Source organism: Triturus cristatus, chromosome 1_2 (assembly GCF_964204655.1).
Source record: "Triturus cristatus chromosome 1_2, aTriCri1.1, whole genome shotgun sequence".
Lineage (NCBI taxonomy): Eukaryota > Metazoa > Chordata > Amphibia > Caudata > Salamandridae > Triturus > Triturus cristatus.
In genome coordinates this window covers 66,260,310-66,287,094 of record NC_140580.1, presented here as the reverse complement: position 1 = coordinate 66,287,094, position 26,785 = coordinate 66,260,310, and the positions used below count along the sequence as shown (strand labels likewise).

The window sequence follows — 26,785 nt, the reverse complement described above, 5'->3', positions numbered from 1 at the left end:
GCCAGGTGTTGAACCACCAGGGACATCCCCTGATGTTCCAGCAATGTCCAAAGATGAAGAGCCTCTTGACATAGGGTCCACGACCCGACCCAGCCCCATTTGTTGCAGTACCACATGGCAGTGGTGTTGTCCGTGAACACCTGCACTACTCTTCCTGACAGAGGGAAGGAATGCCTTCAGTGGAAGGCAAATCTCCCGGAGCTCCAGAAGGTTGATGAGGAGCCTGTAGTCCGCCAGAGGCTTCTGATCTCAGCCTCTCCCATATGAACGCCCCATCCCAGAAATGACGCATCCCGTCACCACTGAACTCTGGTTGGGGAAGGGAGAGGGATCTGCCGTTGACCCAATCCTGGTTCGTTGCTACCACTGCAATTGGTGTGCAGTGGCCCCCGAGATCTGGACGCAATCAGAAAGTTCCCCTGATGCTGTGCCCACTGGAAAGCCCTCATGCCACATGGCATGATCGACCAACAGGATGCAGGAGGTCTTGAGGCTCAGCAGCCGCAGGGTCTCACTAAAACACGGGATAGAGGCTGAAACATCTGAATCATAGCCAAAATATCCTCGCTGCTCAGGAGGATAAGCAAGCAACTGTGCTGTATCCAGAACTGCTCCAATGAAAAGGAGCTTCTGCGAGGGAATCAGGTTCAACTTTGGCATGTTGATCGTGAACCCCAGCGAATGCTGGAGGTCCTCTGTAGTCAGGAGGTGGGAGACGACAGCCTGGGGCGAGCTAGCCTTACACAGCCAGTCGTCGAGATGGGGGAAGACTGGAACCTCTGATCTGCGCAGATGAGCTGCGACCACCGCTATCACGGTCGTGAACAACCGAGGGGTGCTGGTAAGGCCAAAGGGGAGCACAGTAAACTGGAAATGCTCGTGGCCTACCGTCAACCGTAGGCAACGCCTGTGGGCTGGCAGGACAAGGATGTGGAAATAGGCATCCTGCAAGTCCAACGCAACCATCCAGTCTCCAGGGCAGACAGAACCGGAGACAAAAGGCAACATTTTTAACTTCTCCTTCGGGAGGAAGCGGTTGACGTCCAAGATAGGACGCAGGCCGTTGTCCTTCTTGGGTACCAGGAAGTAGTGGGAGTAGCAACCACAACCTACTTCTGGCACAGAGACGTGCACGAAAGCCCCTTTGGTTAAAAGGGTTGAAACTTCCTAACAGATCTGCCAAATGACCCTCCGACTTGTTATGGAATGCTGGTGGCATGGAGGGAGGAGTAGTCTCGAAGGTGAGGGAGTAGCCTCTTCGGACTATCTGCGAAACCCACCGGTCAGACGTGATGTGCCAGTGGGGGAGGCGATTGCGAATCCTGCCGCCCACAGGCAACTGGTGGCTATGAAAGGTCAGCCTAGGAAGGCTTGGTAGCTGTTGCAGAGGGGTCACTGGTGGACTGGCCTGCCCGCTGGCCCCCAGACACACGGCACTGGGTCACACATCCCTGGCCGCGCAGAGGCTGGGTAGCTTGCGCCGGCCTGTGACCCTGGGTGGAACATTGCGGGGCACTCCTTCCGTAGCCACGAAAGGGGCAAGCGGCAGAGAAGGAGCAGCGAGGCCCAAGAACCTGGCCGTAGCCCGGGAGTCCTTAAAGCGCTCAAGCGCACTGTCTGCCTTGTCGCCAAACAGGCAACAGCCATCAAAGGGCATGTCCAAAAGGGTAGATTGGACATCCCCAGAGAAGCCAGTGGACCCAAGCCAGGCGTAGCGCCTCCGGGCTACAGACGTAGAAAATGTTCTAACCAGCAAGCTGGCGGTGTCCAGCCCACATCGAATGGCGAACTTCACTGGAACTCCCTACCCTCTGCAAATGCACGGGAGTGTGAGCGCCGGGCCTCCTCCGGGCACTATGGCAGCACCTGCGTAACAGTGTCCCACACAGAGTGGGTGTAACGGCCCAAGACATATGCGGTGTTCATCGACTGCAGTCCTAAGCTGGAGGAAGAAAACGTCTTCCCAAGGTGATCCAGCTTCTTGGATTCCTCATCTGGGGTAGCAGTAGGGAAGGCACCTTTGGAAGTTGAAGCTTGGACCACCAAGTTCAAGGGTAGGATGTTGGGAGAGAAAAATGGGGTCGCCCGGAGCCAGGCGGTGGCATCAGGTGATCATCCCATCCACAGGAGCCCCTGTGCTGGGCGTGGACTAGGTGCCCAGAAGGATGTCGGAGGGCCTCATTGAACGGCAGCATGGGCTACGAAGAGGCCACTGCCGGCTGAAGCACCTCATTCAGGTGGTTAGTCCTGACTGCCACCGTAGGAAGCTCAAGGCCCAAGGACTCAGCTGCCCTACGCAACACCACTGCGTAAGATGCTCCCTCCTCCATGACCACAGTAGAGGGAGAAATCATACCAAGGTCTGGGGAGGTATACAGACCATTGGCATCACCAAACTCCTCTCCAGTCCGGCTCATCAAGCTGGTCTGCCAAATGGTAAACAGATCCCTCCCAGTCCTACTCACCTTCCCCTGGCTGCCACTCAGGGGGATAAGGAACGCCAGGGTAGAACAGTGGTACAAAAGTACCGGTCAGCGCTGGTACTGGTGTCGGTCAACACCAGTCTGGCTCCATGTCAAAGTCGAGGGGGATTGATGATACCAACAAGTAACTGGCTGTGCAGTTAGATCTTCATATAAATATTAGCTAGTTATGTATTCTTTATTTTCACCTTAGGTTGCGCTATATTATTGGTTTCTCCAGAATGCAACTATAAAAGAATAGCTAGCTCGTCTCCAAAGTTTCTATTTTTGAGCGAATAAACATCAATTAAGGTATTAATTAACTGGAGATACCTTGGAATAAAGTTAATGTCTTTAAATACAAATAGCTAACTATTTGCTCCGCATTAATAGGTATTCATCAACAAGAAAAATTAATTGCCTACCTACCTGGAAAAAAGCCTCCTCCTGAACCTTGAAACACAGGTAGACATTTAATAAATTGTTCTTCATCCTAAAACTAATATAATGAAACCTTTAGATTTCTTTTCTATACTATTCTATTATTCTATCTCACTTTAGTAACCTTTATGGACTACTAACGAGCTGAATGTTAAAAATTAAAATATATTTTGTTAAATGTTTTACCTAGATTACGAAGCCAATCACATCTTAGAAATTGCTTGTGTTTTTCTCTATGATCATACAAAATTATAACCATGTAACTGAAGGCATACTTCATATCTATCATCCTGAATTATCAAATCAGACCTAAGAAATGTTAAAACAAATTGATGAAAGAGATTGTAGAAATTGTAAAAAGCAGTGACGAAACATTATTTAGAATGTGTTTATTTGTTCTTTATTACAGGAATTGTGGCCTTAGTTTTCCTGACGAAGGCGTAAACTACGCCGAAACGCGCGAACTATAAAAATCTGTGCCACTACACTTGTTTATTTTTTATTTTTATGTAATTCGTTATTTATTTTAACATCTGTTTTGATCTTTTTATTATGTATAGAATAAAATTGTTTTTAATTGTGAACGTATATAGAACTTCTAATTAAAAAAGAATCACAATCTTATTTTTTGTTTCGTCTCACTGTTTAAACTGGTCTGTTTATAAAAAGTAAACTATTGACTATTATTGTCCACAAGAATTGCCTAGGTTGTTACTCTACAAATATAAGTCGAGGGGGAGGCCAGAGTCAACGTTGGCTGGGGACGCAATCGGCGTTGGCGGGTCCGCCGTCAATAGAGTCGGTGAGGGAGGAGGTGACGTGAGGTCAACCAGCACTGATCTGGATCCAGGCATGGATCCCGCGGGGCCCTGAGTCACCAGGGCTGGAGCCGCCAGTATCGAAGGCCTAGAACCCCCAGCCAAGTCCACGGGGCCCGAAGGGACGCCGGCAGAGGCAGGCTGCCCACAGATTGAGTAGAGTGCTTCGTAAAATGTACGAAGTTGGGCAGGGGTCGCTCCCGCTCCGGAGAAGGGAGGGAAGCTCGGAGCAAACCCAACAGGCTACACAGGTGGAGCCCAAGGATGACAACCTTCCACGTTACGCGTCGGCTGGGGAAAAGGCGAAGAGCAACGGTGCTTCGCCTTATTTTTGTGCTTTCGACTTACCCAAAGAAGACTTCGATGAGGAATGATGGTCGTGACTCCGCGACCGGTCCCACGACCTCTCTCTCGACATACCTCGAGCGAGACAGAACTGACTGCCGGGACCGCTCCCGCAAAGACTTCGGGTTCATGGCCCAACAGTCGGAGCATGACTTTGGGTCATGGTCGCGCTCCAGGCACCACAGGCACACAAGGTGTGGGTCCGAAACCGACATAAAGTTGTGACAGGAGTCACAACGTTTGAAGCCGGTCCAACGACGAGAAATCACTGTGCACCAGCAGTCAAACGACTCTAAAGAGATGTCGACAAAAAGTCAAAAAAGTATTAGTCAAAAAATGACTAAGGGTACCGCTCTCTCCGGATCTGCACTGGCTGTCACAGAAAAAGAAAGAACTGACATCAGCGTGCAGGAGCGGTGTCCAAGTAGATACAGCAACGTCATCCTGGCGACAACGAACTGTGAGTCGACTGACACCACCTGCCGACACGCAGGGGTACTGATCAAGAAAAATTCTCCGGATGCAGTCCGACACCTTAGGGTAATTCTAAGGTAAGGAATCTATAACTAATAGTCTCTTTCAGATAATCTGGTAGCAGTGTAAGACAATTTTGATTTCTGGCTGCATTTGAAAACGCTAAACGTAACTGAGGGTTGAACGTAGCCCCTAGATATGGTTGCAGCTGTGAAGGTTGAAGATGGGACTTTGACATTGATCGTGAACGTAAATTTATGTAGGAGGTATATAGTAATCTGAAAGTTGGCGACACAGAAGGTAGTGTACGGGCTTTGTTAAGTCAGTCATCTAGATACAGGAAGACATGAATGTTCTGTCTGCATAAATGCGCAGCTACCAGTGCTAAGCATTTGGTGAATACTCTGGGTATAGTAGTGACTCCGAATGGAAGGACCATGAGTTGGTAAGGTTTTCCTGCCATCATCATATTCAACTATTTCGATCACAGAGATCTTAAAAAGTACACAGCACAAGAGTAGAGTATAAAAATAAAAATTCATATTTTTGTTTTAAAAGACATAAAATAGTTTAAAAACATGGAGAATAGAAACAGGTAAAAACTACAGTACTTCATACAATACATCTCGAATGCTTAATCCACAGTGCACACCAATATCTGGCAGGGCCATAAACTATTACTCTGCGTGTGTCAGTGCACAAGATTCTCAGCACCTCATGGTAATGGCCAGGGCCAACCATTCTACATAACGGAATTATCAATTTTTTCAATCAGGGATGCTTAGTATGGGCAAAAAAAAGTAAATGTACAATGGATTCTGGACCGGCTTTGAACGAGGAACAAAGATCGTTCCAGATCGTTAAAAGCATAATAGCACCACTTAATACAAAACAATTTTGTGGGTAAGGTCTTGTAGCGGAACTGTAAAAATAGTTTGCGTGCCAGAGGGGGAACAATTTTGTCGATGGTATCCTCGAAGCGAGGGACAAATTTAAAATTAAGGAATTCATGAGTCAAACTACCCTCTGGTTTTGCCAAGTCCTTCGAGTGATAATTCCCAGAACATCGCACTGAGCCTAGCCCTCAGAATGAGGGACAGACTTTCCGGATCTGACCAGAACGCTTTCCTGCTATCACAAACCTGAGGTATTTGCGAGGTGCTGGGTGAATGGGGATGTAAAAGTGCACGTCCTTTAAGTCTAGTGCTGGTATGAAGTACGCTTGCTGTGGAAGTACCTGTTGGAAGTGTAACCATATGGAAGTGCTCAGATGGTATGTAGTGATTCAGACACCGTAGATCTAAAGTCATCCGTAGGGAGTCATCCTTTAGGGGAATAAGAAAGTACAGGGAATAGACTCCCAAACCTTGATGTTTTAAAGGCACTGGCTCTATAGCTCCTTTGAGTAAGAGAGCTTGCACTTCATGTTTGAGCAGTTTGCTGATTAGCTCCAACCATGCTGGGTAATGTCCAACGCACACCAATCTGATGTTATGGACTGCCAGGTGGGAAGAAACATCTGCAATCACCCCCGACAAGTGTAGAATGATCGGGGGGGGATACAAGTAAGTCGAAGTTACCAAATGGGGCATTTGACCAGACCTTTGATGTGGTTACCTCTACAGTTGCCTCTGAAATACCCCTCTAGATGGAATGGTGTGGGTTTGAGATCTGTGGGAAGATGTAGAGGCATCTGTAGATGTCGCTTTGACACCTGGACTGTAAGAAGTGATGGAAGGAGCCCCAGTTATTTGGTGTTTTAAGCGCCCCCAAGGATTTGGCAACCTTAGTTGTCCTTTTTACATCTTTAAGGCCTCATCTACTTGTGGACCGAAGAGATGCTCTTCATGAAAGGCCTCAAGATCTTCCCCTTCTTGTTCGATATCTTCCTGTCTGAAGAGATCAGGCATGTGTTCAATTTCATGTCTCTGCATCATGCCAGACTGTTCCAAGGGGTCTTTTTTTATCAAAACGATCAATAGCCCTCACAATCTTCTCTGTGCTCTGGGAATAAGCACAGATTGCAGACCTCGTGAAGGTCGGTCAACGAGTACTTGAAATGGCACTGGGGGAAGAATCGAAAAGGACTCTGTCCCATCAGCAGAGTATCATAGATCGAGTTGAATGCGAGTAAAGGGCAGCCCGAATGGGCAAGGCCAGAATGCCGCGAACGAAAAGTACTGACCCAACGATTTAAAGTCTTCCTAAATTCAATTTGCGAGGAAGGAAAGTGCATTCGAAACAATGCCCACGAGGGTAGAGTGGATAACGCACTGAAAGGGTCCTGAAAACGGTCTCAAACTGGAGTGCGTAATAAACATCTGAACCAGACGACGGAAAGAAAACAATCAATGGAATTGATGCCCAAGCGCACTATGACCAAGAGGAAGAGTAACCTTACCTCAGGATTTGCAAGATCTTGCACACATCCAGAGCCAACACTAGATTACAGGAGTACGCAAGCATGGGTTTGTACAGCCACACATGCCTCGGAATTTTTTTTTTTTTTAAATCACACAAACACCCCCCCCCCCCCTTATACTCAGGTAGTCTTTCAGGTACTTCAAACAGACTTCAGGGCCCCTCACTTCTGGGAGGCTGAATCACACGGTTGTCATTTGAATACTCTTCTGACCATTTCCTAGGACATGAACTGGAACATGGGGTGTTTTGCTAAAAGCACCTTTTTACCGGATAGGGGATGTGGATTCACCATCAAACTGTAGAACTTGTTGGTACTAGGTTGGTACTTCCCTCCCAGATCCTCCTCAAGCTGCTCTTCGGATACAGCCTTTGTGTAGAATGTTTCTCGCAGCAGACCACACTGGGGCGGTCTCTATACAGGAGCACCAACAATAAAGGCAGAATGCTGTGTGAGGTTTCAGCACCAGGATGTCATTACTCAAACTAAAAATAGATTTGTCTGGATAAACAAAGGGCAAGCCGGACCTAGAAACCTGTGTTTAGTAAAAGACTGATCAGTCTTCCTGCACAAAAGGCCTCTTGGAATGTCTAAAGATAGCCTAGTCTCTGCCTTCCTTGTTTGTGTCTGACCTCCCTCACAGAAATGTAGGCAATATACTTTTACAGTATGGGAGAACAGTCCTCACCCTCTAACCTGTGCCATGCCAGATAGGGGTATTCAAAATAGACCCCGTTGGCTTCTATAGTCTAGCGCGCACAACCATATACATTTTCTAATGCACTCCACAAAATGCCAGTTTAAAGTTCTGAGCATACACAAAATAGCAGAATTTTACCTAAGTGTGGCCAAGATGCCCCACTCCCAATGGCAGATATAAAAGTCTTGTCACACTATTGTTCCATATCAAAAACAAAGGGTGACAAATTGGGTCACTGGTTTGGGGGGGAGGGGGGGGTGCATGTTCTTCAAGCAACAGCCACTATCCTCGTCAGGGTGAACCACAACTAAGCTGTCCATAACCTCTGGTAGCTTGGCCCAAAAGCAGTCAGGCCTAACTTATGGAGGCACTGTTTAAAGTATTTATGCTACACTCATACAGCAATAAAGTGAAAAGAAAAATCCCACAATAGTTTAGAAGAATAGAGTACATTTTAATAAACTATTTGACACCAAAACAACAATAAATCCAATCAGTAGAACCAGAGTTCTTTTTAAAGTTAAAAAAACAAAAAACCAGTTCCTAGAAGATCAAAGAGACAACCACAGCATAGGAGAATGCCAACTGCCAACTACACCTACTGAGGAGACCCAGGAACAGGCATCAAACGGTTAGGGCAAGAAAATGCCAACTTTAAAAAAAAACAAATGCCATTTTCAGAATTCTTTTGAAACCAAACATGATATATTTCTACATGCTCCCAAACAAAAGTAATCACTTATTACATGGAATATGGTAACCCAATATTGTCCTACAGGAGTAGGCCTCACAGTAGTAAAAATGAATTTAGGAGTTTCACTACTAGGACATGTAAAACACTTGTCCAACCTTTTAAATACAACGCAGCTTGTCCAATGGGCTGTCTAGGGCCTACTCAAAGGGTGGCTTAGATGTATTCAAAAAGGGGATTTTAGGCTTGGCAAAGGTTTATTTTGATAAGTCGAAACGGCAGTTTAAAGCTGCACGCCGACAGCAATGGCAGGCCCAATACATGTTTTAAGGGGAGGCTTAAATGGGTGGCACAATAAGTGCTGCAGGGCCACTAGTAGCATTAATTTACAAGCCCTGGGTATATGTTATACCACTTTACTAGGAACTTAAGTAAATTAATTGTGCCAATCAGGTGAACCCAATTTCACGATATTTTAGGGTATGTGCACAAGCACTTTAGCACTGGTTAGCTAAAGTACACAGAGTCCTAAGGCCAACAATAAAATTCAGCAAAACTGGAGAAGAGAAGGAAAAAGGTTTTGGGTTAGGGGGAAGAGACCAACCTAAGGCTCAAATGTCTAACACACAGTATGCTGTCACCACCGCTTTGAGCTATATACATGACTGGGACATTAGTCCTCGACCCACAATGAGGTCACGCCTGGTGCACCTCTCCACGTTATGGGACAGGTCCTGGACCTCCGCGCACATGCTCAGAATAGGAAGATGCCAGGAAACGGCAGAATAATCTGGTCACAAATCCAACCATACTTCTGCATTGTGACAGCACCAGGATGTTATTCTGAACGTTTTAGGGATACTATAAACTTACAAAGTATTTAACACCATAGTAATGTCTGCTCATATTCGGGACGACCTCTAGGATCATACCAGCTGCACAAAATTAGTTACCAATTAAACTTAATGGCGCCTTAAATTAGCGAGTACCATACACAAGATAGGTAAAAAAAGAAAAATTGAATACAAAGCTCATAAATATTAAATGGCACTTGGGAGTTGTTACACGACAATAAAGACAATGGAAAACCCACAATTTCTAATCATATGCTCAACTTCAACCACCTTGGGCGATTCAAACTTCTGGTGGAACGAGACAACAATGGTAGTAGACCTGATCCCACATTTAAGAGCTACACCGGTGGTGAAGATGACAAATGCTCCGAAAATGTGAACAAACTGTTAATACAACAGTGATCATGGGTTACACATGATTGGGACACTGAACTGTATTTAAGGTGGTAGGTGTTTCAGGACAGCAAATACAGGACTAGGTTTATAAAACTCATTAAATTCTGCCTGTTGCTACAGTTGCTAACAACTCGAGTGGGAAATACCAACCCTGTAACTTGTTCTTTTTCCAATGACGTAGTTGAGTCAGTATTCCATTTCCTTGCATGCATGCTCTTATTTACAAACAAAATGTCGTGTCAATTTTTAAATAAACTAGGAGGGTTTGGCATAAGGAAATCATACTACTGTATAAGTTTGCTCGTAGTTTGTATCTTTTGCTATAACAAAATACATACCATATGCATGAAAAAAAGTGCAGCGCTCACTATAGAGGGAATCAACAGTAGGCTGGTTCAGAGAACTGGCTGCATTTCTCACACTGATGGCATCTTATTTTTCTAACAAAGGGTTTTAGAAAAATAATCAATTGCATTGGACTTTGTGTGTTTTTATACACGGATGTATAGCAAATCCTGGTCCTTCTTTAACAAAAAATATCTATAGAAGTGAAAAGATTGGTTATGTTGGAATAACGTTTGTGTACAATGCTTTCAAGAGAAATTCCAGAATAAAGGGACATTGACTGCAGTTAAACCCCAGTATGCCCATTGCAAGGATCCCAGAGAGCATCGTCTGCAGGTCAGGGCCTCCGAGAAAAAACAATGTGCAGGCCCAACAGTCACCAGCCGGTGCCACCTCTAGAAAAAAAATGCAGAGAATCCTTTTGAGCTTCTAGAGTACAGCCTAGGTGAATTTCTCCAAGTGGACGCAAGCATTTAGCCACGAACAACTGGGCTTGTAAGATCTAAACTGTTTAGCTTGGAAGACGCCATAATGCACTGTAATGAAAGGACGGTACAAGTTATAGGCAATCGAGGAGCACTTGGCACTGGGAATCACACATACATGGTGGACCTCACACATCACGCCTCCCATGGGGAAAGCGAATCACTCAGTGTGTAACTTTGTTATCTAATCTGAGTGCATTAGGATTGTGGACGCTAGACACCAATGGCAAATAAAAGCATCTATACAGATACTGACCAGTAACTACTAACTATTGACTGGCCCGGGAATATAAAACAAGGCCTCATGCAGAGTTAGGTGGAAATCTAGACAGGTATCCGTCATCTTCGTTAATGTAGCATGACAACTGTTGCAAATCCAACAACTTATAAAATTGGGCAGAGGAAGCAATCAACATTTCTGTCACTATTCATTTCCATCACTGCTCTAAACTCCCCATTAAGACAGGTTTATTTCTTTATTTGGGCGCACCATGCTAGATTGCCAAATCCAAGGCGCCTTGCGCAGTCGCAAAGTGACTGGCAAAGGTAAGCATTAGAGTAAAAGATGGCTGCTCCTACTACCAATAACAATGATCAGCGATGCTGCCAACCAAAAGCTGACTCTGCATCATTTTAACTCCATCCACCAGCATTCAAGCTTGTGTGGAGTAAGCCTTCTTGAAACCGCTTACTGCTGTGTACCTACAACCCAGTGTACATCTGTGTAAATGCCTGGTCTGAATCAGAGCAAAGCTATTCTGGCAGTGTGTAAATTAAATTAACACAAAGCCTCTGAAATTTCATAAAAACTTTCAATTTTCTGCCCCAGTTGCAGACTAAAGTGAACATTAAAGCGAAACTCCTAAACTAGCAATGCAGCAGTTCCCCTCGCCACAAGGGAAAATGACAGCTAACCAAGCAAAATAACAACAAACAAGAAAACTGTCACACCGCCCTATAAAAGTGCTAGTTGACTGAGCACAGGAATACAGACTATGGGTAAAAGCACTTGCAAAGCCAATGCAAACATGCACAAATGGTGTTTAGCAGGTCATAGCTAGACTGTCTCAATTTGGTAACGCTGGGGAGCAAAGAAGCCATAAAAGAATTGCATTCTGTGCACAATGCATACAAAAGACAAAGAACTGAAAGCCCCCCCCCTCCACCCCCAAGAAAAGGCATCTGAACAAGATCCTTTAGTTTAGGAGTAAAAAAAAAAATAACGCTCTGTTATAGAAGGACCCGTTTAGCCAACTTAAACTTTAAAAAAAAATAGAATGGTGAAAATCTAGAGGCAAAAGCCAATGACAAAGTGTAGGTATTAAAAACAGGATATACAGGTCAAAATATCTTAGTCCTGGAAACCTTACTTGGAACCTCAAATGCCACAGCTCTTGCTTTGTTTGAGTGGCAAATACTTTATTAGGTATCAGTACAAATCCACTGGAAGACTAGTTTAAGAACTTAGACTGAAAAGCTTCACAGAAATGGAATGACATTTGCATGACAGATACAAGCATACTCTCTCCTCACGCATTCCAACCACAGGAGAGCTCCTTGGCCCATGCCACAACTGCTAACCACACATCTTGTATGCAGCATCACACTTCTAGTCCCAGGATGTAGGTAAATTCAATGATATGATTTTCAAATTAAGAAGAGGTTCTTTCTCCCTCCCCCAGCTGTTCTCCACACATCCAAAACACAGCAGTGCTCCTTGTTGCATACCCAGTCACTCCGCAAACATCCATGTACAGCGTTTTCTTGACTCCCCTTATTCCTGGCACCAGCTGTGCTCTATGCATCCTACCACATACTGCAAGGTGTTTGTACCAACAGAGAGGATACAGTATTTGAGTAAACAAGGTGCATTGTCCCAGAATCTGGTAATTATAGGTCAGTGAAGAAGCCATTATCCCAAAGATATGCATCTACTTACAGGATAAAAACCTCCAGACAATGCTTTGCCTAATACCACAAGGTCAGGACGGACATTTTCATGGTCCACAGCCAGCATCTTCCCTGTCCTGCATAATCCAGTCTGTACCTCATCTGCAATAAACAGAACCTGACCATAGGAAACAAAAGAACAAATGGAAACATGACCAGGTGAACGTGCCACCAATCCTCTAGAGTCAGCTAATAACACTTGTCATGAGAAACTACAAAATATAAGTAAGGTAGCCTAGGCCTTGAAGGACAAAGGGGATCATTTTGCCCCAAGGAGGCTCAAGTGGAGTCGGATATGTGCAACGTGGGGTAAACAGGCTTGTGAGATATAAGAGGTGGTTACAGTCTGTTGCCTCAGAGTGCGGATATGCAGGTCATGAACAGGAATGGGTATTTGGTCCTTTGGTCTGGAGCCTCCAGATTAATAGGATCACGAAACATAGAGAATCATTTAGGAGTGGCATTTCAAACCGATGAGCTTCTGGTATAGGGTGAATGAGGGTAAGACAGCATGTGGAGCAGGTGTAAAAGTAGATGGCGACTGCGGTGCTGTGGTAGTGCAACCATGGGAAGAAGACGGTAACGTTGCAACTTTACATGGCAGTGGTGTCTAAGATTAGAAAGAATCTGATAGCAGGGGTACGGCAGTGTGACACTGGGAGTTTGGCAGTATGGAGGCAGTCGGAGGTGTGGGTTGGGAGATGAAGCAATGCTGGCTGGTTGGTAAGAAAGGTCATGTTGGCATGAGCCAAGAAAACAGTACATAGAAGGAATTGCAGGGACAAAGCTTGTTGGGGGGGGGGGGGGGGATTATGGAAGTCAAAGGGTTTCAGATATTTGAATTTATTAGAGAAGAACAACTGGTGTGGTGAAGTTGCCAGAAAAACAATTCCACAAACCCACAATGTGATCTAAAGTGGGGAATAAATTAGAAACATATACTGAAAGGGAAGAGCAGAAAAGGAACAGGTTGCTGAGGGTATGTAGGAACTAGCCACAAATCATGATAACTTTAAGGGGAGCCATAGTATACTATTGGGCATGGTGGGGAGGAGAGAGGGAGACCTGCCAAGGAAAAACAAGGTCTACTTTGTTAGGGAAAATGGGGACAGGGTGTATGGGATGTGCTTAAAATGAAGCTAATAATCCATAGTCAGTGAAGCTGAATAAGCCTAGTCCATACAGAAAAGCCTCACTGCACCTGCTCAAATAGCAATACATTCATAGCCTGGACACTTCCCCCAAACCCCTCCTGAAAACTCAGCCAATCACTGCAGAGCAAAGGAAATTTGAGTATTTGAAGTCAGACCATGCATTTATTGCACTAGTTTATGCTCATTAAACAAACTAAAAATCATTTCATTGGAAACCTGAACTATCTTGACTGAGCTATTAACACCTGGTTAAGTTTGTGTGATGAAGGTGGGGAGCTTGAAACTAAAATCCATTTTAAATTCCATCTGTAGCTTGGCTGATTTTTACAGAGGACGCTATATATAGAAGCATGGTGAAATGGGAAACCAGCCCACAGCAGCTCTCCACTTAAATCACCCAGCTCCTTCCCAGCCCCCAGTATATAGTTACACCAACAAGAAGGCAATACACTTACATTGTGTGCTGTGCACAGATCGCGGACACCAGTCAAGTAACCTTCTTCTGGAACGACTACGCCAGCCTCACCCTGTATGGGTTCCACCATGAATGCTGCCACGTGAGGGTCCTGTAGTGCACGCTGGAAAGACGAATGAAAACACTGTACTACTTTGATACTTCAAACCTCCCTCCCAAAGTTTAATGAAACATATGGCACCCTCACTGAAGACATTGGGCGAATTTGCCACCTATACCATTGTTAAACATACAAAAGTAAAATAAGATTTGCCAAAGAAGCCTCATCTCACAAGACCAGGTTACTAACCGGTAAATGGTTCCCAATCCCCACATCAATGGGTGGCTGAACTGAATAGCGTATTTGCTCGCTCTAGGTTACTGGCTTGTTTGTGCAGGTGACTCGAGCACACTCGAAGCTTGAAAAGGGGAGAGAAATGCCAACACCATAGAAAGTACTGGTCCTTAATGCCATTTTCAGTTGTTACATTAAGCACGGATTTCCAGTTTAGGTTTCCTATTTCACTAGAGTTCTACAGAAAAGCAGGTTTATCACGGTTCTGGAATGTAGGGTGGTCTTTTTGCAGACTAGATGAAAATTAAAATCGTCAGAAGTCACGGTAACCTCTTTGGAAAAAAAAAATGCAACAGGGCATTGGTGCAACACAACTCATGAGCCAGCCAGCGGGTTGTGTTTAGGAAGCCAAGAACAGTATGGCTTGTACCCCAATCGCAAGGTCTTAAACGTTACCTGCTTCACTAAGTAATGTAATGGAGGCAGGGCTAGTGTTCACTTACTTTAGCCATAGGACCAATCTTGGACCACTTCTTGTAACCAATTGTAATTGCAGTCAAGACTGATTTGCATATGGGTGGGTCCAAACTGGAATGGTGTGGTGAGCAACAAACAATGGATTTGGGCCCAGCTCTTTGTACTGGGGTGAGTGTTTGACATTGTTCAGCATCAAGTCCATCAATTCTTCTTTTTGCAGGTGTATCATTCATGAGCTGAGGCTGGAATTCATTGCAGTAAATCCTGTATGGTAGTCTTCACTGGTGTTCACACGTACGCAAGGATTTTTGATACTTGTGATATTATTCATTACATGTTATATTGGAAGATTTATAAAGCACTGACATCCAACAAAGTCTCACATTATTTCTTTTGCAACAAAACTTTTCCAGTTGCTTCTCAAAATGTGTCTAGTGTAGTATTTTAAAAGGTTAAGGAATTGGGTAATGCTTTCAAAAGCAAAGTGGTAGCTCATCTGACCAAATCTAATGCTTCCATCGCCTGCCTGCAATAAGTCACTCTGAGGCTAAAGGTAAGACCGGGCTTGTGGGTGATCTTTTCTCCTGCCTGGTAGAAAAGATGGAGTGGCTGCACTACAAAAGTCTGAACTGTTTTTGTTCTTTTAAATCAGGGCATGAAGGTAGAGGGGAAAATTTGATCTATGATATTTATGATGCATGGTTATGAATGTACATGCATTTATAAGTTATAGGGATGTCACTCACCCTTCTGGCATATTAAAAAATAAAATAACGTTATGTCCCAGAATATTTCTATGTTTAAGGTATTTGGAAAATAAAGATATGTCCCAAATATGTCAGGTTTGGGGTATTTGCAATCAAGCTACTGATCTTTTGGTTGACAGGAGGCAAAATATGTATATTCGTAATGAAAAGACAAATGCATTTAAAAAACAAACAAAAAAAAAAAACAGATTCCAATCTCGTGACTTGGCAAACAATGTGCAAGTCTGATGCAAATTAATTTTTTTCTACTTCGCTTGCTTCACCAACAGAGGTTTGCATTTACAAACTTGTATATCTTATTTAATTTGAATGAAAATGTATTGTGCTGCAAAACATTTCTGAACAGACACCTGCGATATTACCTATTGAATATGTTAACATAAGTCCGGTTAAAGTGAAGTCAAACACTGCTCTGCTTACAGATGGTTTGCGTTTAAGCTTTTAGGAGTTTTAGAAGGGATCAAAATGTAGAAAGCACACCAAACACATACAAAAAGGATGCGCAGAATGCTAGTGGTACAGTGGGTGTTAATGGATGGGTAGGAATCGTACCTAGAGTAACTGCCAGTGGTTTGGACTACAAGCATGTCACCCATTGCCTTTGTGTGTTGATGTAACAGCCTAGATGAGCATGTGTATGCCCAGCTGTGGGTCTCAAGGTTTAACAAGGCCGAAACTGATCTCATATTAAATTCTGGTAGGGGTCTTGCAAGGCAGTTTGGGATGGACTAGTGTTTTAGAGTTCCCTACCATGACCTTGTGTTTATTAAAAAGCCACTTGCTTTTCAGATCTTATGGAATTCCAGGCCTACGGTTAGCAGTAAGTTTGTCAGCCACTCACATCCTTCAACACCCCCTCCCCATGCAATTTGAAAAGACGGGCGAAGACTCCAGCAATCCAGCTTGTTTTACTGTTCGGTCCTTAATAAGGGAGGTCCTACTGCAGTTTAGAGCGGTAGTGATAACTTGTCTCTGATGGTATCTGTGAATGAACCACCTACCTGAACCGTTTTGTTACTAGCCACTACTAAAACAATTGAAATCTGAAAACACATCGCCGTTACATCCAAACTTTGGAACACTGTCCCTTGTTTTACACATGGCTCCCTCTGAATCAGTCGTTTAAACAGAAACCACAAAAAAACTAATGAACTTTCTTTTTGACTAATTGTGCACCTTCCGACCCCCCTCTCCCTTATAGTGCCTGAAGTCCTTCATGCCGCTAGCGCTGGGACGCTTGTTTGGCAGCATATGTGCAGTGTTTAAATAGATTACTACTACATCATATCTGCAGTTACTAACAAAGATAGGAAGATCAAAACATGTCTTACCTCCAAGGCTGGGAGATCGTTGTATGGGATGATTTCAAATCCTGGCATAAACGGTCCAAAACCATCATAGCTGGAAGGATCTGTGGAGCTAGAAATGGCAGCGAGAGTTCGACCCCAGAAGTTGCCAGCTAGATAGAGAAAATGCAGCATTTAACAGTTGTGTCTGCATCTCTAGTCCCATAATAAAAGAATACTGCTTAGAAGCACCTGTTCCAAGCTACAATGCAAGGGAGCCAACAACAACCTCAGTGGACGCAAAAGCTAAAATATCTTGAAATACATGGCAGGAGAAAACGACAAGGCTAATTTAATGTCACTCAAATGGATTTTTTTAAAGCATTAAACAAAAGAAAACGTCATATCAAAACCTGTAGTAGAGGACCCGAGGCAAATGGAATAATGAATGAAGCACGGATAAATGCAAGGTCACTATACACCTCCTCGATCAACTGATCATCCAGCCAGTAGCTCACAACAAATATGGGTCGTTCTTTTGATAGGGGAATTAGATAGCACCAAGATAAAGGGCGAGTCCCTTAGAAGCAAAACAGTGAAGTCTTGAGTACAATCAGGGAACGATTCCTCTGCTATGGCAGAGGGTCCACCACTGCTTTTAAGCAGCACACTGCAAAGTAAAGGAAACATAAAAGGATTATAACTTTGAGATATCATCCAATGGCTCCTGCTGCTTTTTGGGCGGGCTTGCTCTTCTCTTGGAGCAGGACAGGGTAGGAGTGGTTTGCCCACTCCTAAATGCACAATGACTGTTTGGTCGGCCCTCTCGGGCCACCCAAACCAGTTATGTGCACATTCTCCATGCAGGCTGCACAACAGCCTGCATGGAGAACAGGCCTAGGCCCCCATTCCCTGGTTGAGCGTCGAAGCAGGACGCTCAAAACCAATCAATGCATTGCAGCGTTGTGATTGCTCAGGGAAGCCGGGCTGTGCTTCCTGTGCCTCAGTCTGATGAGGAGAGCAGAGACGTTGGACCCAGCGTAGCAAGGTTTTTTTTGTTTTTAGTATTGCGCACCATCCCCCCCTTGCGTTCCACCGCCCGCGCGCATGCACGCATCCACCCCGCCACCTTTGAACCATGCCGGCTGCCACTGACTTTACCCACTCCACCCGAAAAAAATAATTTGATTAAAGAGGCTCCAAAAAAAATTCATAATTATAAATTTGATTAATGAGGCACTTATTTTCCAAATCACCACATTTCCCGTTAAAGAAAATCCTGATTTGCAGGAAATTCTATACTATTTCAGATGTGCTCTGTCCGACTTCTACATGCATTGGCTGGACTTACAACGTATACCCCTCCTCTGCAACCTATTACCACGGAGTCTATTACTCTTCAAACCATACCCTCAATTAACGGTGTCTATTTTCCAGCCATTACACATTTACTGCTATCATGAGCTTCATGGGGAAGGGGGTGGGGTGTTACACCCTTCCTAATAAATTTATTTGCTGCTTAATAGTTGGGTACAGGTCCTTTCAGTCGTGTATGGTGACGTCTGTCGTATTTCACCAGCATTTTTGTACACACAGACACACACACACACCCTTTGTTTTGAAAGACTTAAAAAGTGCTGGTTAATTTACAAAATAGTTCTCTCATTTGGTGCCCCTAACAATCCGTCTGAGTCTACCTTCTCACTGCCCCTTTAATGCACCCTATAATTTCACAAAGAAATTTCCTCAACTTAAAAGTATGAGTGGGCAGAGTGACTTAGTCCTTCAGGTGACCAAATCCAGGATTACCTAGTTGACTAATCAGCTAATCAGCTAATTGATCATCACTTTCCAAGTGGAACATACTTCATTAGATGGGCATGGCAAAGACCCATAATGAAAAAAGAAAGCAGCTAAATTCTAGTTACTATCAAGCCAAATGTGAAAAATATTTATGTAGATACTGAAGATATTATCGTACCTGCAAAGATGATCTTGGCCTTGTACTTTGGAATCCCCTTCACTGTGTAGGCCCACTTTCTTGCAAGTTTGCAGGCCGTCTCACAGCCTTCTACACCTGTGAGAGGAGCAATAATTAAAAAGGTCAGTGAAAAATGGAACAGAAGTGTCTGCATGCCACCAATGAAACCACTGTACAGCAAAAAAAAAAAAAAAAAAACCCTTCCTCCAAGCCACACATGAGCCACTCACGAGTAAGGAAATGCCAAAGCCTCCAATTACTTTACCAACCCAAAAAATAAAAAGGTTACACTCCAGTAAAGAATAGTGGCCACACAGTGAAAGGGCACAGCACTCTTCTACCCCCACCCTATCATCTAAAACAGACATGGTGCCTCTGGCCATTCCTCTTAACAGTGCTGTTGCTCACACGGAGCAAGCCAGGAATACCACAGTGACCCTCACTATAGCACAGAGATACAGGTTCTCTCACTTCTGCCATCATAAAAGGACCACAGCTACTTCACTCTATCCCAACATGTAGGGCACAAACAAGATCCATTCTCGCTTGCTTATCACAAAAGCACAAATATCACAGTGAATTCCTATGCACAGGTAACTGTATACTTTGACCACTATTCTGAATAGAAGCATTGGTTTCTTAACATGCAATACGTAACTAAGGCACATTTCTCAGCACCATTAAACAAATCTATAATGTGATCTCCGTCTAATGGCACACTGTCTAATGGCAGGCATTGGTTGACGGAGATTAAAAGATTAACAGTAATACTGAACATTGAAGGTCAGAGTGACACCTTCTGGTTACTACCAAACCTAGAAACATAGCACTCCTCAAAATAAGTGGTCAAAGTTTTATAGCAGTTATACATGAACACACTTTCTAAATGCTTCCAAATCTGGCTGATAAGGAACAGATAGAGAAATTAACTGAATGATCCTACAAATACACACTTTTGACAAGAGGATTACAACTCTGGTACCACAGTTAAAACCAAGCACGTCAACCAGTAGACCAGATACACTCCAAAAAACACCAACTTGTGTAAGCCACAATACAATTATACACCATTACCCTCCACCCCCCCCACGCACACACCACTGTGCTTTCCATTAACGCCTCATGCACACAATATATTTTAAAAAAACATAAACCAGTAATAGGTTTGTATGGTTTCCGTGCAATATTTAACTTCATAACAAAAAATGAACACAGCACTAGCCGCTAGAAGGTGATCCAATAAAAATAAATGTGAATCCCATACAGATTTCTGGCTACATGAGCAAAGGTATGTCGTGTATTCCACATATTTGGCGAACATCACTAAACCTACTGACTCCATCAGGGGCACATTTCCGTCCTGGGCTTTTATTAAAGAATCTGGTTCTTTAGCAAACGTTTACACTTCAATTGAACATCAGAGTAACGGACCTCAATGGTTTAAAAGAAATTTCAGGACCAGACCATGGTGTATTTAGTGTCAAGGAGATGTGGTAAGCCAGCACCAATGGACAACCGTTGTTTTCCCCGGGTTTCCAGAGGACACTCCGCTCAACAGTTTATTAATTGATGCTTTCATAACAGGATTTCCACACAATAAAACAGTTAAACAGGGAAAGAACAATATCAGGTCAGTAAGTCTAGAAATGCGTAGTCATGTTATATGTACTGCCTTGGGGAAACCGGTCAAATGGTGATTAATTCACTTGCTGAGTCTAGACATTTAAAACAGTCTGCAACTGCTTGGTACAGTCACTAGAGAACCTCAGCCTACTGAACTATTGTGGCCCTCAAACAGCCTTCAAACTGAGCAGAGAACACGTTACAATGCCCCTCCCCCACACCTTCCACTATGCCTACCCCCCCCCCCCCCCCCCAACACAAATACATTACCCTTTAGGACAAAAAAAAAAACAAAAAACACACACCTGTATTCATTGGCAGCACTTTGTCATAGCCAAAGAGTTTCGAGATGTACTCTTCGTACTCTCCTAGAACGTCATTGTAAAACGCACGCGACGTGAGGGTCAGCTTCTCCGCTTGAGATGTCAGCGCATTCAGGATCTTCGGATGGCAGTGTCCCTGATTCACAGCACTGTATGCACTCAGGAAATCGAAATATCTCCGCCCTTCCACATCCCATACATAGATACCTAAAGAAAAAAAAAACATTTGTGAAACTGAATACGGACAGTCTCTTGGTACAATTCCCATACTTGGAACAGACAGAATATGAAAACGTGCTATTCTTATGTAGGTGTTAGAATATGGTCAGATCACAAGGTAAACACAAAAGGTCCAGTCCACTAGTAAAGCAAGTAGAGTTGGCCATGAAGGCAAGCCAAAGCTTTCACAACACGATGTGCAGAAAGTGATCTCTTCCATCTGCGATGCGTAACAAAACTGGGTGGTACAAGCCATTCCATAAGGAAGTGTTGCACTTCCACCAGACCCAGAAGTAAGAAGTAGCTGCAAAAAGTTACCATTACAAAAATTATATAATACAATAAAGTTGGCATATTAAACCAAAAATTGTGTTGTATGGGCATTAGTATCACATAACTGCTTTGAGAAAAGACTAACACATAGGTGTCAACTTCACATCCCTACATCGTCTCGCTGTGACAAGGGCTCTAGTAATACATTACTTTGTTTCATCCCCCGTTTAAATCATGCTATTCATCAGTTTCTTCTCCGCAAGTCATTGCGCTCATTTTCCAGCATCACTGGAATCCATCTATTCTTGAAATCAGTTCCCTGAACCCTTCCATGGGTATTCATGAAGACCCTCCTCTGTATCTCCAGCTGTTTTCTCTACCATGTTATAGTCATGGTACCACTCGGTACCATCAGCACATTACAAAACAGCATCACTAGTTAGTTGTACAAGCCGTACAAGAAAACCATTTAGCTCTACCAGTCACCAGGAGGACATGACATGCAAAGATACTCAAGACGCACCTTTGCCTTTCTCGAGAGCCACAGGCAATGGGTGATAGTTGTGGGCCCCATACTTTGCTTCCCGGTCAAAGACATAGTCTGAGGTGAGAGGCTCTTCCAAGGGTTTCTGACTTGCTGCCATGGTTGCCGAGCTCACAGAGGAGTGAATGCTGCGATACAGGGCTCCCACAGCCCGCCGCTGAACAAGTTTGGAGAACATGTTGAAAAGAGTACTGTATGGAAGATAAAGGACAAGAAATAAGCACCATATAGCTGTACAGAAAGATACTACCTCAAACACCATCGAACATCAGAGCTCAAGCTAGCTGTCTGCCACTGAGAAAGAAAACCAGCATCGGCATAGTCAATCGATCTCGCCTTTGGGACCTTGTAAGTGTTTAGCCGGAGCTATTGGCTTTGCCAAGGTCTTTAAGCCATGGTGTAGAGCAGTGTGCCTGCTGTGCAGCATGTTGGAAAGTTATAATAGAAAAGTGTTAAGCATTTTTGTTACCTTATAACATCACAAATTAATGGAGCGAACACGCGAGAACTGACATTAAATCGCACCAACCCCTCTGTCCTAACAGGGCTCCTGGAATAATACAATGTAATGCTAGATCTCTTCCACGGGCCGCAGGCAACAACTATCTTAAAATACTACATAAAAGCCGTTTTTATCCCTGAGTTGGCTTTAGAATAGTGAACCATATAATATATAAATGTATTATATGCACAATAATAAAACTGATAAGTTAAAAATTAACCCAAAACATCATCACAAAATAACAACGCAGACAAATTACAACTGACACTATTCACACCAATCCCTCTATCCTTGCAGGTAACAAACAAAATAGCAATGTAACATTAGCTTTCTTCCAGGTGTGACTCGAAAACAAACATCCTAAAATAGTGCAGCAAAGTAAAGTGAATGGAAAGAGCAAGTACAGTAACATAATTAAAGCAACCAGTACAACGATAAAAAAAAAAATCCAAAACTAAGCAAAATTCAACAAAATAATAACGTGGAAAAATGTTTAATCATCGGCAGTAAAAACACAAACACGTGCAGAAAACAATAATTCTCCGACTTAAAAATCCAACAAAAAAACAAAGTGGACTGGTAGAAACAGCCTGTTACATTAGATCTCGGGCTTAGAATAAACAGCAAAAGAAAACCAAAAAGATTAACAGCTCGGTTTCAATAAGCACACAGCAAGTCAAAACACCAACACTCGTGTGAAGGACTAGGGCAAAACAAGGCTGTAATTTTTCGAGGGTTGGCTTTAAAATAGTTATATAATATATAAATAATCTACTGGCGGTCGCCAGTAGATAGTTATAGTTAGGAACGTGTTTCCATAGGAAATCCGCAACATTCTATTTGGAATAACTTTGGCGCCGGTTGACGAATCCTCGCGAAATTTTCAAAATAGGTGGGGCGCTCCGCTCCTACCCTGAAAGTCTCGGGGGGGGGGGATTCGTCAAGCGGGGGCTGAGAAAAAAAGGGGGGTCCCAAAACGCTTTTTCCCCATGCAATTTTCCATAGGGATCTTTAGCACCACATCCTCTCCCTTAAGTGCAACATTTAATCAAGTGGTCAACTGGATAAAAAAACATAAAGATAACAAATAATTTAAAAGTGCTTTGTCGCTATTTGAAAACTCAGAAAATATGTCCTCATTTTAGTCTTTTAGAGCACTAACCATAATTTTGATGCCAATAAGACCCTCTCATATGTAATTTCTAAAGGAAATGCTCTAGGTATTACAGTTTTGATTACATCAAGATGACATCAGGCGTTCCACACTTTTGTAATAAATATATCTAATGTTAGCAATCTAGTTGTTCATTAGGATACTGTTGAGAGGCAGAGGCCAGGGGCACGGACTCTGAAAATTGAAGGCAGGTAGGAGGGTGCAAAGGCAACAATTTAACCACACTGAGCAGGCAGGAAGGGCCGTGGCAGCACAACAGACTATGGAGGGCAGTGGAAAGGGGGGCAGGGGCAACAAACCAACAATACAGGACTTGCAAGAGAGGCTGTGGCAATGTAATAGACCATTGTGGGCAGAAGGAAGAGGCAATGGTAGTACAACCATACATGCCAACAGACCCGATTCAGCCAGGAAACGTCCAATGTTTTTAAGCTCAAATGGGCTTTATTTGATCTGTCTCCTGTCTACAATCTCCTCTTTTTCAATGTAACTCAAAGGGGAAAATCAATACCCCAGTTTTTTTTCAAAATCTCCCTCTTACCAAGTTCAAAATGTTCGCAAGTATGGTACATTGGATCATGGAAGGAAATGGGGTAGGGACATGGACTTGGATAACAGAGGACAGGAGGGACATGGAGAGGTGCACCAAACTGACCCTGCAGGGCAGGCATCAGGGTTTGCAGCAGCACAATACACCACACAGGGCATGCAGGACGGGAGTGCAGCACAACAATCCATAGAAAGCAAGAGGGAGGGGACAGGACCATTCACATGGACAACAGAGAACAGAGGGGCAAGAGGCAATGGTAGCTAGCTGACCATAATGGATAGACAGGTGAGAAAGTTGCAGCATAACAGACCATAAAGGGCAGGAGGGACGATCATGGGCATTACAATGGAACAGACAAGCCAGGAGGGAGGGAATAGGGGTCTGCACATGAAAACAGGGTTGGGGGCAAGGGGGCAGGGCAGGGCAGGAGCAGCAAGATGACCATGGAGGTCAGGCAGGATGGGTACTAGAAGCAAGACACACCATGGAGAGCAACAGTGAGACTATGATGGCATACACAGACCATGGAGGGAAGGTGGGAGGGGGTCAGGGGCAGCTAGCTGACCACACAGGGAAGGTGGGAGGGGCCATGGCAGCACAGAAGACCATGCATGGCAAGCGGGAGGGTTAGTGGCAGCACAATGGCTAAGATGGGCAAGAAGGAGGGTGCAGGGGCATGCACAAAGGACCATGGAGGATAGAAGGGAGGGTCAGGACCTGGGCACAGACAAGAGAGTTCAGGGGAAGGGGCCTACACAACAAGCAGCACGGGGCAGGCAGGAGGAGCAGTTGCAGCACAACAGACCAGGGAGGGCAGAAGGGTGTGGCAGTAAAATGGACCATAGAGGACAGGAGGAAGGGGATAGGGACATGGCATGTGGACAAGCAAGGTGGAGGTGGCAGGGACAGGTTGTCAGATGCCTTAATGCTAGGCAGGTGGGAGGGGAGTGGCAGCTCAACAGAACACTCAGAGTAGATAGGAGTGGCAGGTCCATGGAACATGGTGGGCAAAAAGGATGGAGCAGGGGCATGCACAAAGACATCGGAGGGCAGGGGGAAGGAGAATAGGGACAGCAAGCTAAGCACAGAGGCTAAGCAGGAGGTCAATGATGGGGCATAGAATTGGGCAATGGAGGGCAGGAGGAGTGGACTCGCACATCATGCTAAATGGAGGGCAGTGGCAGCACATCAGACCATGCATGGCAGGAGGGAGGAGGCTAGACCATGGATTCAGACAACAGAGGATAGGGAGGAGGTAGATGGGGCAGCAGGCTAACTGTTCAGAGAAGGTGGGTATTAGGAACTTTATTGTTTTTAAAATGTGTGTCTGTGCGAACTACTTAAAATATGAATAAGCATGCAGCATAATCTCACTTTTATTCAGGAAGAAGAGGACGTTTGTGACTGACTCCGGGCTCACTTGGCAGAAACAACCCCTGACCCGCCACCCCCCATCGCAAAATGTAATGCCCGTGAAACGGGTAGGTGAACGCAGTGTTATATAGAACATAGTCCTGAGAGCACGAATGAAAACTAGATATAGTGTGTGGTATAAACTATGCACCAAAAAGTGTGATACAAGATTAACCGGGCGTGAAATAGAATATGCAATACATTGTGCGCAATGACAGATACATTGGAAGGCGCGAGATAGCACGCGCTAGTGCCTGTGCTATGCGATATGCGCCTTGGAGTGTAATATGCACAGGGCAGTGTTGTGTAACCTAACTAGTCTCTAAAGTTGTAATATAAAATATGTGCTGGGGAGTGTAACGTTGCATATGCACTGTGACAAAGATATGGATCCCAGATTGTAATATGTATGGCATAGCTCTGTGCGTTATAACATAGGCATCGAGGAAGGCACGTTAGATGGGGCAATATAACCCGTGCGAAGGCAAGTGTGGCATGACATATTCAAGGGGTGGTGCTACAGAGCACATGGGCTAGAGAGTGTCATAGCATACGCACTAGCTGGTGGAATACAACACAGGTGTGTGGCACTCGGCGGGCACTGGTGGGTGTAACACAGCATTGGGCTCAGCCAGGAGCGCGCTGTGACTCAAGTGAGGTTCTTCTCCTTTCCAGAGAGTAAAATAAAAAGTATTACACATCTGGCGGTGGATGTGCGTTTCATTAACCGTGAGGGGGGTTTCTTGCATAGTTTGTCGAATTTGTCAAATCCCCTTTGAATGGCTTGGTGTGCATTAAATGTGCCCGTCAATAGCTACCCATGTTTGTATAAATAAACGACAAGGGTGTCTACTTTGAGTGTACCTACCAGCGGGTGCGCCGGGATTAGGCCCGTTAGGGCGTCAGACACGTCAGAGCTTCACTAGCGGTGTAAATACATTCCACGTGGATTCATTGTATGAATATCACACAAATCGTCATGATGGGTACGTACGGTTTGTCCAGCATGTCCTAGGTGTTTCTATAAATATATTTTTAAAAAATTAAAAAAAGATAAAAAACAATGGCCGACCCCGGGGGATGGGGTCCCCGGGGCCATAAGCGGCCTGAGGGGGGCAACGCCCTCCTCCTAAAGAATTATTATTTTTTTTTTAAAGGCCATGTCCCGGGGGTTGGGGTCCCAGGGGCCAATTAAGGCCTTGGGAGGGGGGCCACATGGCCCCCTTCCAAACGCTTTTTTTAAAATAAAAAGGAGGCAGGCACCGGGGGATAGGTCCCCAGGGACAATAAATTAGAAAAAGGCATCGCGCTGGAGGCCACGCCCCCTCCTTGCAGCACTCCGCAAACGCGCCCCCTGGCGAGTTGTA

At 44.4% G+C, this 26,785-nt stretch overlaps 1 protein-coding gene across 5 annotated transcripts in view; it reads right to left on the bottom strand.

The window, feature by feature from the left end:
- OAT (ornithine aminotransferase) overlaps positions 1-26,785 on the bottom strand; it is a 118,366-nt gene that overhangs the window by 59,317 nt on the left and 32,264 nt on the right. For all 5 annotated transcript variants that reach the window (XM_085601595.1, XM_085601611.1, XM_085601631.1 and 2 more), the window contains 6 exons: positions 21,759-21,970; positions 20,726-20,950; positions 18,798-18,893; positions 16,862-16,989; positions 13,993-14,115; positions 12,373-12,501 (listed from right to left, as the gene is read on the bottom strand). In XM_085601595.1, the coding sequence (XP_085457721.1) occupies positions 12,373-12,501; positions 13,993-14,115; positions 16,862-16,989; positions 18,798-18,893; positions 20,726-20,950; positions 21,759-21,957 (900 nt within the window). In that variant the 5' untranslated portion in view covers positions 21,958-21,970. The remainder of the gene's footprint in view (positions 1-12,372; positions 12,502-13,992; positions 14,116-16,861; positions 16,990-18,797; positions 18,894-20,725; positions 20,951-21,758; positions 21,971-26,785) is intronic.